At 38.1% G+C, this 14179-nt stretch overlaps 1 protein-coding gene across 1 annotated transcript; it reads left to right on the forward strand.

Annotated features, from left to right (window-relative positions):
• Positions 1 to 280: 280 nt before the first annotated feature.
• Positions 281 to 10836, forward strand: LOC147235818 (uncharacterized). The gene is made up of 15 exons (XM_086144068.1): positions 281 to 366; positions 1980 to 2129; positions 2947 to 3140; positions 3941 to 4045; positions 4892 to 5030; positions 5400 to 5550; positions 5629 to 5761; positions 6616 to 6768; positions 7365 to 7402; positions 7492 to 7521; positions 7612 to 7778; positions 8544 to 8986; positions 9102 to 9201; positions 9597 to 9825; positions 10052 to 10836. Exons 2-15 carry the CDS (start codon positions 1989 to 1991, stop codon positions 10129 to 10131), a joined length of 2103 nt encoding a protein of 700 aa, XP_086000194.1. The 5' UTR covers positions 281 to 366; positions 1980 to 1988; the 3' UTR covers positions 10132 to 10836.
• Positions 10837 to 14179: the final 3343 nt, after the last annotated feature.

Consider the following 14179-nt stretch of genomic DNA (forward strand, 5'->3'; position numbering starts at 1 on the left):
TTTTGTTTATTTCTACTTCCTGTGACGCAGTGAGGCGTCATCCCCAGAGACGCAGGAACGCACTGACGGCACAGCCACGCAAAGGTATTATAATTGAATGCCTCATCAATTGACTTAACCTCAGGGTAATATTTGTGTGATGGTCACTTGACGTGGACCTGTTGTCTTGTTTCTGGTTCAGCCAGTTCAACCCCATTCTGTCTCTGCCCAAAAGCAGACTCTCCTCCTTAATTCCAAAGTCCTATATACAGTAGAACGCCTCCCCTCAGCAACCTTATTCTGTTGATGCTCCTGAGTAAAGACACTTCGTATCAAGTGGAACATAAGTAGGTTTTGAAAGAACTTGCGTCTTGGTGAATTTTGAAGGTAATGAAATTTTTTTTTTTTTTTTTTTATCTCTTTAATTTTTTTTCAGTGTTCTTGAGTTACAATATTTTTATTCACCAATCTCAATAGATTCAAGATTTATTCAAGTGTTAATTTTCATGTGTACAATGATGTTCTTACTTTGCTTTTTGCAGTGAATCCAAATAATTTGGTAGATAGGATTTTTTTTTTTTTTTGCAGTATTCATGTTAAGGTGTATATCTAAATAATTAGAATTAAGTTACAAACCTGCTATGGCATGCTTTTCCAACTGATAAAAGGCTATTTTTAATAAGAGTAGTCACTGGAAGAGCAGGTAACATTATAACTGATGGCAATTTTTTAAAATAGACATGAAAATAAATCAAATTTCAGAAATGATTTGCGATACAATTTTGATCAGCTTTGCAAAGGAATGATTTCCACAAAATAACATAAAACAAACCTGAAGGGTGTAAGGAGGGGCAAAACCTTGCATACCTGAAAGCTGTTATTACAACCGTGATTCGCCCATAGCTGCCAACCGGTGAAATATTAAAAAAAAAAAAAAAAAATTGAAAAGACTTGTTAATGAAGTGATAATATCCGTAAGTTTCACATAACAACATTTTCCATGTCATAAAAGTGAAGTTTAGAAAAACTAACCCGAGCAGTCGGTGGCAAGTTTCTCACGTCCTACACATGTTCATCACATGTGACAGGCACAGATTTGGGACCCACTGAATCATTTTTTACATTTTTAGGAAAAATTGATAATTTCTTTTTTTCTTTTTTTTATTAATCACCATTTGGACAAATTTTCCAGTTGAAAAAAGATTAAAATTAGATTTTTTTTTTATTTTTATTTTTTTTAATTGCATGTATCGCAACTAAATTCACTATTTAAGGATAGTAAAACTCGTCGTTGGTCAAAATGACATGACATATCCTCTCTCAACAACCTTTTTTTTTGCCTTGAAAGAAAAATAAGATGTGAACGTCAGCAACATCCAATTGTTGACACAAGTCTTTCTTTAATGTCGCATATCTTGAAAGATCTCCCGGAAGCTCAGCTGATAGGCAGCCGTAATACCAATTATGTAACACCTAACCAGACTTTAGACAAGCATTTCAGTTATTTCTGATTTCATACCAGATATATATTTTTTGCTCCCTGAAACTATTTTAGCTAGAACTAAAGAAATAGGGGTAGGTCATGTCCAAGCTGAAAAGGTGAGTCCCAGTCACCTGTTAAAAACCTTTAGAACAAAAAAGTTGTTTGGTGTGCCTTTTTTGACCGCTTATGAGAAATTAAAAAAGAAACAACACACATTATTGTTTTTTTTCTCATTGTTTCGAAAACACCAGCCAATTTCAGAAGTCCACAACACCTGTGATTTTCAGAAGGGTAGGTTGTCATCAGTTGCTGTGACGTCCCCGATCCAACCTCCGCCAAACCTTCGGGCATTAGCAGATCTGGTTTTACCACCACTTAACCCGTAATGAAAATAACAAGACAACCTGTTGTGCGTGCCTTACCTTCAGTCCCACAGGGGGAGTTTAGTTTTTCTTAAGAGAACGACCGGTTGATTCGTATCTTTTCTGACTCTTTTTTTTTTTTCTTGGTTCTACAGGGGCGAGAGATGCTGTATTTATTTTCACGGGGGATCGTGTTGCTGAGCTTGGCCGGGGTCTTGCTCGTCCCCGTCTGCGAGGCCTCCTCGCTGGGGATGTCAGTCCATGTTGTGCCCCTGGAATCTGAAGGGGACGATAGGGGCAAAATGGTAGGCATACATTTTTCCCTCTTAAAAAAAAAAACAAAAAAAACCTATCACTAACCACTTGGAGAAAATAATTGAAGAATTTATTCCTAATATCACATTATTTTTTCAAAAAATTTTCATTGCCGATTTGAAGTATATTGCAGTGCTGCACCTACAGAGACTAAAAAAAAATAGGAACCTGAGAACTGCATTGACAATTGGCTGACTGCCGTCGCCTTGTCATTTTGGCACCCTGGGCAAGATATTTTCCCCTGTCTAACCAACACACCCACACTGACTGCAAATATTAAGCGTGCATCGTTTTACCATTGGCATGTAAAGATAATTATACTATAATTATACTTTATTAATCCCCTGCAGGAAAACTCTTTTTCTGCATTTAACCCCATCATGGATGAACCATGAGCTTCCATCTTGCAAGACCAGGGGAACAGTTAGGGAGACGGAAATCGAACCAGGAATTGCGCCACAGCAATTGAGTATTATATAATGAGAAACAAAGCGTGTGCAAAAAGGCGCACAGATTAAGAACGGTGTCTAAATAAACGAAAAAGGTGCTATAGACCTAGCTTTGATAATGATGTGATGCAGCGGGCAGAAATCAAAATGAAGGAAAACGATTTTATTTTATTGTATTTTACATTTTCTTTGAATATCAAAGAAGTAACATGAGAATTATTGTATTTTTACCCTAATTTAAAGACGGTTCAATAACTCCACTTGCCTACACTTGGCCATGCAAAACCGCCAACATATCAATTGGACGGGAGAGTCGAATGTCCCCATTGATTTTGTTTAAACCCGTCGCCCACCGCAGGTCAAAGCCCACTTCACCGCCATCGCCTCCAACCCGTGCCCGTCGCTATCGGGTCTGTGCGACGCGGACGACCAAGACTGCGAAGTTCACGCCACCTCCTTCCCCTTCGAAGGAAGCGAGCCCAGTCCTGGTTGGTGCGTCCGGCAGTGGCTGAAGAAAGTTCCCAGCAACTACACCAGCACCATCAGTCTGGGGTACGAGGCTCGAACATCCTCCTCACTTTTTGTTGTCTGGAAGTCCTTTCATGATGTGAAAATTTCGGCCTGACCTTTCACCTTACCTGTCTCACCCGCGATCCCTCTTCTCTCTTTCCTCTTTTGTAGCCAGATTCCTATGGAAGGAATTACAGTCAGGCCCTTATCTTTCTGTGACGTCCTCATGGCATGTTTTGAACTGTTGTTTATTATTCGTGCTATTTATGGCTTCACTATCAGCCTCCAAAAATAACACCTAAGAATGCTGTTTGACAAAAAAAAAAAGTCAGAGAAATCTTTTAAACATCTTCTCACTCTAATCAGTTACAGCGTTACTTCACATTCATGCTTTCCACATTATTTATTCCTCTATATTGGTAAATACAGAGACATGTTTTTATTTTATTATTATTTATTTATTAAAAAATTAAAAAATAAAAAAATTACTTTATTTTTTTAGAATATACTTCATACTTTTTACATACTATTTTATTTTATTTATTTTTTACTTTTATTTCTAGCTTGTCACTTTCTTGTCCTTGTATGGCTGCTTAACATTTTTTTTCCCCCTTTTTTTTTTTATTTGATTGATTTAGAATATAATCAAGACTCATCCAGGCTTTCATAGAACTGTAATTTATTTCTCTCAACATTCATTTTTTTACATTTCAATTTAATTTAGACAAATACATTAGTTACACATGTGTTACGTGTATTGTCAGTTTCTCAGTGCATATTTTCGAATAACAATTTATTTTCTCATGATTTAAACACCGGCCGTTCTCTCCTTGGCTCTCCAGGTCCGACACAGAGTTTTATGTATCGCTGAACGCAGGGCCTCATGTACGGAGTAACAACGGACACCTCAATCACCCTCCTTTCGTTGCTCTCCCTCCTCCTCTTAGGTAAGATGAACTCACTCTCACACACACACACACACGCAGATCTTCATTGTTAAAAGAAAAAAATATCCAGCCACAAATAACGGCTGATGAATCACCCTTTAATGAAAAGAAGGATTGAACATATATATATATATATACACATATATATATGTATATATATATACATATAGATATGTGTATATAGGATTGTCTCAGAAAATCAGAATATTGTGATAAAGTTCTCTATCTTCTGTAATGCAATTAAAAAAACAAAAATTACTTTTTTTGAGATAGGATTTCTGAGTTTTCTTAAGATGTAAGCCATAATCAGCAATATTAAAATAATAAGTCTTGCAATTTTTCAGTTGATTTGTAATGAATCCAGAATGTACGACATTTTTGTTTTTTTATATATATACATTAATATATCCTTTTTTTGTGTAAAAGATCAAGTCAAAAAAATTATTTTAAAAATACATTTTAAAAAATTAAAGCTCAGAGCTAAAATGGCTTTACAATCTATTTAGCAGCTACTGTGCAGAATCCAAAAGTTACGCCTGTTTTTTTTCTTCATTTTTATAATTAGCATCAATCTTTAAGTATTTACAACCACAACGCGACCCAGATACATTAAACAGGACGTTAAAGATGTTAAAGAAAAATGTAGTTTAACAAGAGCTCAGCTTCATTTATGTTCAGGGGAAGTGGGCCTGCAGTGACGCTCAGAAAAAAAAAAATTTACTGGAACTAGTTCTTTGGCTTGATTGAAAAGAATGTTGCAGGGGAAAAAAAAAAAAAGAAGAAAAAAGGGATTCCGACGACACAAAGAACAGGAAAGAATGACTCCACCTTGTTTGTGTCATGCAGGGCCCGCACCAACTGCCCCCATCACTACCACCTGTCAGTCAAAGACTTGGACGGGGATCGCGTGCGGTGCCGTTTCGCCCGAGAGGACGAGGGCGAGTGCGTGGGCTGCGCCCTGCACCCCTTTATCGAGCTGGAGGAGGTGAGTCCCCTTTGTGCTACAAATAAAACACTTAAAAAAAAAAAAAAAAAAAAAAAGGAGCATCTCTTTTGTGACGCACATATTCCATTTCCCTCGCCCTCTGAATCCATTTTTCAGGCCTCGGTTGGATTCACACTTGAAACAACACAAAATAAAGCAGTTTTCCCCCCAATATCTCAGCCTTTCCTGATTGTGTTTTCGGATGTGTGTCACACACATGTAGATTTTTAGATTTCGACCAACAAATTCAAAAACATAACCACAGATCCATCTGTACGCAGTGGGTTTAGTTGAATTAGTTGAAAGCAAAAAAAAAGGACGAAAATAATTTTGACTCTTATTTGTTGTTATCATCCATGTTGTTATCAGGATAAGTGCATGATGACGTTCACCGGGGCAGCACCGGCGGGCCGGTACTCCGTCTACTTGATGGCCGAGGACCTGATTCCCATGCCCAAAGTGAGCCAGACCACCAAAAACAACCCGATGAGTGCCGTTCCAGTGCACCTCTCCATCACCGGTGAGCCCCCCCACCCATTCATTTTTGAAGAAAATATTTTTTTTGGGCTATAATTATAAATCTTTTACGTCTATCCAGTGTTGGAGTCCTCCGCCAGCTGCAGCGACGAGCCGATGGCGTCAGGCGAAACCCCCGCCGAGGACACGACGCTTTACATCCTGCCATACCACCAGGAGAAATTCAACGCCATCTACCAGTCGGCGGAGGAGAGGTGGGTTAGGGAACCAATCTCCGCCATTTCGGCATCTGAAATTATCCTTAAAATATATCTTTTTTTAACTGTCAACAATAGGGAACGGCAGAAGAAACCAATTAAAGATATGGTTTATACTTTTTTTTTTTTTCAATGAAAATAAGAATAATCAGCTGCTTAATGGTAGGGATTTTTTTTTTTTATTTCATTTATTTAAGTTCCAAATAGGACTAACGCAACAAAGAAACTAATCAGGTTAGAGTACTTGTGAGATTATATTGCGTGGAGTCTGTTAAAGCTGACATTGCGTTTTTTTTCTGGGTTGGATTTTTTTGTTTTCTTTGGTTTTGTTTTTCAGAAATCGATCCTTGTGAAGTCCTTAATTTTACCTCATCTTGCCTTTTTTTTTTTATTATTATTTTTCTTTTTTATTTGGATTATACCCTCGCATCAGAGGTAATTAACGGCCAACACAAAACACCAAGTTAGAGATCGTCTCAATGGAAATACCGGTTTTTGTGTGTCTTCTGCTGAAAGAAGCGCCATGAGGGATGGACACCTTGCCCTGACAGGGACAGAAAAAAAAAACAATGGAATGAAAAAGCAATTTTGACGGTATGCTCATGACGCACCTCATATTCATCATCCATTGATGACAGGTAAAAGTTGAAAGTATGAATCTGGAGCGACAGGCACCTTATTTGTTTGCTGCTCGTCGGAGTGGAGCCGATCGAGCGTCTCGGGATATTGGTTTTGTTGACGGGGGAGGAGAGTGATTGCCTTCACAGCCGAGTCTTCATCTCGTGTGTGTAAATGTGCAGTAACCTGCTATAAAATGCCGGGAATAAAAAGGTTCTCCTATGTTCTTTTAGCATTTCGGAGATCGCCGTCGTGGGGCCTCCCGGGCTCTTCAAGGTGGACTTCGAATCCGTCAGTTCCATGGCGAGCATCACCATGGCGTGGGTTCGCTCCCAAAACAAGCTGCCCCGGGCTTTGCCCATCTGCTTCCTTGCAAACACTAAGAGGTGGGAATTCCAGCGACTGCTAGCGGTATTGTTTTTTTGTTTTTTTTGTACCTCATCAAACATAATTGAAGGCATCCCAAACCTGTTTGTGAACACATAAGGCTTGTCTATTATTAATAACATGTTACATCAAGAGTGAGTAATTGCTTTTCTAAATTATTCCGTAACATGTAATAATTAAATAATAAAATAAAATAAAATAAAATAAAATAAAATAAAATAAAATAAAATAAAATAAAATGAAATAAAATGAAATAAAATGAAATAAAATTAATATATTATTATACTCTGTGCGAATTTAAAAAAATACACTTATAAATAAATCCATCCATCCATCTTCTGCTGCTTATCATTGAGAAAGACGCAGGATACACCCTGGTCTGGTTCGCCAGTCAATCTCCACATATAGGGCCACACATAGAGACGGACCACCACTCACTCGGGGCAATTTTTCCCAATTTTAACTTGCCGCATGTTTTTGGATAGAAAGGTCCCCTTGTCAGAATCGAACCAGGTTCCGTTGTGCTGTACTCCCGTGCCGCCCGTATAAATAAATGTCCAATAAATATCACATCTCTCGCGTCTTCTCTTTCCAGTTTGCAGTCCGAGCCCAGATGCGTGTGGCTGTACCAAAGTAAGACCCAGAGCGCCCCGGAACAACATGTGCATGCCGACGACGGGCTTATCTTCGATTGTAACAATATTGTTTCTTTACATTTTCAGAGGAAATGGGGGCTCTGCCTGAGGGAACAGGTCAGTACAGTGTCACAAAATGTTTCTAAAGCGGGAGTTTACTTGTTTTGTGCAAGTAATTCACTTTTTTTTTCTCTATTTTCTCTGCAGAGCTGACTTGCGACAAGACGCTGATGACCCTGGTGCTCCCCATCGGCTCCTTAAACAACATCAACCTGGACAACCTGGAGCTCAACAGCCCGTCCTGTCCTGTCAGCTACAACGACACCCACCTAACGGCAGAAATTTCCCTGACTGGCTGCGGCACCAAAGTCGTGGTAATTTGCGTTTTTTCCATGTCGTTTTATTCGGAGCTGTGTGCAAATAGGCAACGCGACGCCGTGGTATTACAACTGTCATGGACATTGAGCAAAACTTTATATTGAGTAAAATAAAAGTGAGCAAACATAAAAATAGAGATAACCAGCTGCTTAATGGTAGGGGATTTTTTTTTAATTTCATTTATTTAAGTCCCCAATGGGACTAGCGCAACAAAGAAACTAATCAGGTTAGAGTACTTGTGAGATTATATTGCGTGGAGTCTGTTAAAATTGACATTGCATTTTTTTTCTGGGTTGGATTTTTTTGTTTTCTTTGGTTAGAGCAAACTACCAATGCATGTGACTGCTGTGGCGTTATTTTTTTTCATGCAAAGTCAAGTTTGACGGAGGTTTCCCTGTTAAACCAACTCAACATTAATAGGGGAAACATAACATAAGGCATAAACGTGAATTTAATAGAATTTTTACATTTTCCATCATGACAATATCACCATCAATCAATTGAATTATACTCTGTATGTCATTTAGCGTTCTCATGTGGTGAAAGTAGCTTAGAAGGGTGTCAAACTATATTCAAAGCTATTTTTTTTTCCCATTTCTATCTAACTATTCAACTGTCAGCTTAAAATTTTTTTAAACATTCATTAAGGCTCGTCCATGCCCGCGTCAAGTGTGATGTCATAATGGTTGCAGCGATTGTGTCAACATTTTTTAACCCTTCTACCTTTCGTTCTTTCATGGTATCCTTATTGTGTTTTTCAGCACTCAGGCTCTGAGCTGGTTTACACCAATGTCTTGCAAAGCGTACATCCAAACACCATAATCAGCCGCCTCCCATCCTTCGTCCTTCCTCTGGCCTGCCGCATCCCTGTTACCAAGGTCAAGGGCCCCGAGTTCGGCATCAGAGTGCCTACCGAGAAGGAGCTCTTTGGCGGGCTCTCGTTCGACATTCGGTTCTACTACCCGGGGGAGGGCCCCTTTTCAGATTTCACCCGCAATCCCATCTTGCGGTCCGTCCCCTTCTCGCCTCGTGCGAAAAGAGACACCGACCCCTTCGGAGTTGGGCCTGTCGGTTCCAAGCTCAGCCACCTGGATCTCTATTTGATGTCCAACTGCACGGTGAAAGAGTCCAAGATGATCGTCGGCAGCTGCATGGAGTCTGAGACCGAAGACTTTCTCGAGTCCTATCCCATTCTGGAGGATGGGTCAGTGACACAAACAAACTAAAATCATTATAATCCCTACGGTTGCCATTATGTTGCCTTTGGCTGACATGATATTGCACAAATTTAAAATGGCAATTGTCATCATCTCTTTCAGGTGCTCCAGTTCCAGGGAAATCGAAGAGATTGTAACGGATCAATCCAATTCCAAAGTCTATCGTCTTGATATGAGCTCCATGAATACCAAGGGAACCACGGTCAGCCTTTTTTTTTTTTTAATTCATTTTATTTATCATGCAATTATAGCATAAATTATAAATTATAATTCAATAATATATAATGATTATATAATATGATAATTCAATTATAAATCATAAATTATAAACTGTTGATGATTTTGTCATACCGCATCATAGACCACTCTGGAATACCAAGAAGGAGTGATATGTTTTAGAGAAGGTATTCATGATGAATTGTAACTAACATTTTTTTTTTCCTCCGGCCTTTTGTTTGTTTTTGCAAAAAAAAAAAAAAAAAAAAAAAAAAAGGAACAATCGTTAATAGACAAATGCAAACGTGAAAAAAATGCCTGTGACCCTCCGCTGTTCATCCACAGCTGTAATATTTATTTCGTTGTTTTTCCATCGCACAGATGTACGTCAAGTGCAACGTCAACCTGTGCATCTCCACCATACCCTCTGAGACTTGCCCCGATCTGTGCGACCGCAAAGTTGATTCGAGAGTCTTGCAAAACACCCTGAAAAGCGAAACACGCACCCTATTATCTGGACCCGTGAGCCTCGTGGTGACGCCTCCTCCCATATCCACCAATCCCACGTCGCCCATCCCGCCAACCGTAGCAACTCCTGATCCCACCTCTGGTAAGATGGATTTTATTTTTTTTCCCCCACTTTTTTTTTTTTTTATTAAGCATCCATTTTACTTAGGTTGTGAGGATTCTATGATGGTTTTTTTTAATGGTGGGAAAAGACATGCGCTGACATTTTTGGAAGTAATCAAGTAAAACCCAGAGACGCATACTAGTTTATATAATTATTCTATGTTTGGTACGTAGTAAATTCTGTCATCTCCTCACTTCTCCTGCAGCTGCTCCAGGACGATCTTGGGTCGTGACAGTAGCAGTGATGCTCCCTACTGTCCTTCTTCAACTCTTCTTCCTCCATTAAAAGATCCTGGAAAAATCACATTTGACCTCATGGCATCCATCTGATATATTTTTTTCTGCCCTTTGTATATGTGTTTAGTTTCTCATCTCGCCGTTAGCAATCGCAGAAAGTCTTTCCAGTTTGTTCATCCTTTATTCAGTTAAAGGAAATAAAGCCGGAATTTCTATTTTGCAAATGTGTAGTCTTATGTATAACATTTATTCTGAAACCATGACTGTAACTGTATATATACTGTTAAATATATTTAAATATAGATATACAGTATGGAATAAGGTTGTCATTTAAATGTTTAAGGGGGAAATATGAAGTCGAGAAGAGGGTCATTTGGTTGGTTGTCAATATATATGTTCTCAGAGTGTTTCATCGGGCCAAAGGGATAATTTTTTGAACTGTTGCGCCTGACTCAAGCCTTGATACCTCCAATTATTAACACGCTGCATGAATCTTAGAATTTCAAATAAATACGCTGATGTACAAGTAAAAAATAGCATACAGCATAATAACGGCATTATAATATTAATAGTATACAGGTTGCACAGGATATTCTTCCACACTGTGTACTAAAATCTCTTTGAATGTATTTCCCTGAGAAGTCTTGCATTCTTTTATTTAAATAATATTTTCGCATGTCAATTTTACTTGTGAGACAATATCCTATGGTGTTGTATAACTTCTTTTACTTTAATAAAAGAACTCGGAATTTCATCCATTTGTAGGGAAGTTCCAAATTGTGCCTCAGTAAAATAATTCCGCAGACAAGTTGATGTTGAATGACTTTGACAAAACATTCAGAATTTATTTACTAATTTACTAATTTACTCATTATTTACTCATTTACTCATTTACAATTGATCTTTTAAAGAAAATGCTAAAAGCAAAAATCTTTAAATGTATATAATACATAAAGATGAATGGTTCCGAATTCAGAAACACATAAGTAAGAGTCCTGGGGAGGAATTGGCTTTTTCATTCACAACGCATTTAGACCGTCTCAGCATTACAGAAAAATAATCACATAAATACATATAAATAAAAAATTGAAAGTTAATGTGGGACAGGTAAAGAATAACATTCAAATATAATGTACATGTATATTCCCCTTTAGATTTATTCCACTGTATGTATATACTTCAACGCACAGTGGTTAGGTGTTGTAGAAGTAAGATAAGATAAGATAAGATAAGATAAGATAAGATAAGATAAGATAAGGAAATTCCTTTGTCACAGCAGTGTAACAGTTTTAATGTCAAAAAAAGGAAATAAATATGAATATGAGAAGAAGACAGAAGATAGAAAGACAAAAAAAATCCACAAATAAATAGACAGCAGATAAATAGACAGCAGACAACAACAACGACAACATCGGGTATGACAATCGGCAACATCAAGGAACAGTGAGGGTGAAAAATACATAGCTAGAACAAAACAATAGTAAAAATAGAGTGACAAAAATAAATAGAAATGAATAAAATAAATAAAAATAGGCGGGATGTGTGTGGGTTGGGACAAACAAGGATAAGAGAGACAGCAGAGTTAGGGCATGATGTGAATGGGTGAGGTAGTAAATGGGGAAGGGTAGCGAGATTGTGGAATTGTGAAAACAGCACAGGAGCACTCAGGGCGGTCAGAGTTGTGCGCCGTCCAGACTGCTGTTGTACAGTCTGATGGCCTCAACCTCAATCTCCTCAGGAAGAACATCCTGTTCTGACCCTTCCTGTAGGGTGCATCAGTGTTGTATGACCAGTCCAGTTTGTTGTTGATGTGGACCCCAAGGTACTTGTAGGAGTCCACTTTCTGGGTTGGTGGGTTGTTAAAGTCAAAGAAGTTGACTCTCACAGTGCTTCCTGCACCAAAAGGTGGAATAAGCCCCAATGAAAGAGGAAGAGATTGCATCCTCCACACCTATGTTCTGCTACAAAGTCAAACAGGTAAGACATTATTAACACAGAACACATCTGCCAGATGGGATTTTGTGGGTGCAGTTTATTGTTGTGAGTGAGTAGGAAGTGTTTTTTGAGTTTTAGGGAGTCACCAAACACTTGCTTGAAGTCTCCAGAGGGATGGCCTGTGGAAAGGAGCAGTCTGCCATTGTTTTTTCTGGTGAGTGGAACTTTAGCGCCCTCTACAGGAAAAGGTGGAACAGATCTTGATGGAATAGAATAGAATAGAATAGAATAGAATAGAATAGAATAGAATAGAATAGAATAGAATAGAATAGAACACCTTTTGTTTTACTTGCATTTTAGAAACACAACGAAACTGTTCCATGATGTAGGAAACAAAAAACAAAATGAAAAGGAAAAATGCAACTGTGCTATGCAATATGATAATAAATAATGAAAAGCGATACCGTGCAGTGAGATGTGTGACTGGAGCAATCAGTAATGCTCTCGTAAACATGTTGAGATGAGGTATATCGCACTTGTCGTATATTGTACTAGAATTAGTATAAATAATGCGCTGGGAGTGATAGTACTTGAAGGATGAAGGGGCAGAGGTGTGCAGAGGTGCAGGGAGTGGAGAGTTGTATGGGATTGTGTTTGTGTGGGTTCGGTGTGGTCATTGCTTTTGAGAAGAAGCTGTCTCTGAGTCTGTTTGTTTGGCATTTTTGTGCTCTGGAGCGCCAGCCAGAGGGCAGCGGCTCGAACAGTTGGTTGCCATGTTGGGAGTTCCCTTTCATGATGTCAACAAATATTTATTTTATATTTTCTTTTGCAATGTGTTGAAAGTGTTATGGTCCTAAACAGAGCCTGGGGCAAAGTCAAAATGCTAATTAACCATATATTTGAACCATTATCAAAAAATGTGTGCCTGCAATAACACATGTAATACTATTGAATTGACTATAACGCAACATTGGATAAATTACAGTACATCAATATGATGACTCGGTGCATTTTTAACGATAATATTCCCGTTACAAACAATCTCAATTGCTGCTTTACAGTTTCCCTTCTCCAGCAGGAGCTTGGTTATCATTGCAACTTATCCATCTCTGTCCGCAGGGCAAAGCCCATAATCAAATTCCTATTCATACTTGCATTTGACATTAACGCAAAACACAGGATAGTTGTGTGGCGGCAGCCAGATGCATCTATTCCCCTGATCTATTCTCAAGAGCCCCAGACTAGGTGTTTCCATGGCATATTCAAAGCAAATCAGTTAAAAATTACTGCTGTCCCCGCTTCCTCTGGACCACTAACCATAATATATTACTGTATATTATATATATATATATACACTGCTCAAAAAAATAAAGGGAACACTTAAAAAACACATCCTAGATCTAAATTAATGAAATATTCTTATGAAATACTTTGCTCTTTACACAGTTGAATGTGCTGACAACAAAATCACACAAAAATGATCAATGGAAATCAAATGTATTAACCCATGGAGGTCTGGATTAGGAATCACACTCAAAATTAAAGTGTAAAAACACACTCCAGGCTGATCCAACTTTGATGTAATGTCCTCAAAACAAGTCAAAATGAATCTGTGTTGCTTCCTGAGTGGACACTATGATTTCACAGAAGTGTGATTGACTTGGAGTTACATTGTGTTGTTCAAGTGTTCCCTTTATTTTTTTGAGCAGTATATATATACATTCATATATATGTGTGTGTGTGTGTGTGTGTGTGTGTGTGTGTGTTTCTATCTTATATATATATATATGTTTTTCTATCTTATATATACATATATTATCATATATTACCATAATGACTATCAGCCTTTCCAAGATGTCAACATAAAAACAATATTAAAGTAAAATACAAAAGACATGACGAAAAATCAGTGAAATAGGTAGATATATCTTTCAGTCAGCTCAAATGTTAGTTTCTGTTTATGTTGTGTTTTTTGTTTTTTTTTTGTCTACATGTTTCTGGCAATATCATGTCAAAGTAATAATGTTGCTTTAATAGTCACACATGTACATCATTTTGTGGGAAGTTTCTGAACCACGGTTTTTCTATCTTAAAATATCAACTGCAGCAACCCGCAGAAGTCCAACTGTGTTCAGTTCTAGCATAGAAAAGTCAACGCCGCT

The sequence above is a fragment of the Fistularia commersonii genome, chromosome 3 (assembly GCF_037954325.1).
Source record: "Fistularia commersonii isolate RoL2024-O1a breed Wild chromosome 3, RoL_Fcom_v1.0, whole genome shotgun sequence".
NCBI lineage: Eukaryota > Metazoa > Chordata > Actinopteri > Syngnathiformes > Fistulariidae > Fistularia > Fistularia commersonii.

What these genes read in the sequence shown, in the direction of transcription:
- LOC147235818 (XM_086144068.1), top strand. Translation starts at nt 1,989, where the DNA reads ATGCTGTATTTATTTTCACGGGGGATCGTGTTGCTGAGCTTGGCCGGG. An exon ending in CCTTTATCGAGCTGGAGGAG is followed by an intron (nt 5,031 to 5,399) that starts GTGAGTCCCCTT and finishes TGTTGTTATCAG; the next exon opens with GATAAGTGCATGATGACGTT. An exon ending in GGCTCTGCCTGAGGGAACAG is followed by an intron (nt 7,522 to 7,611) that starts GTCAGTACAGTG and finishes TTTTCTCTGCAG; the next exon opens with AGCTGACTTGCGACAAGACG.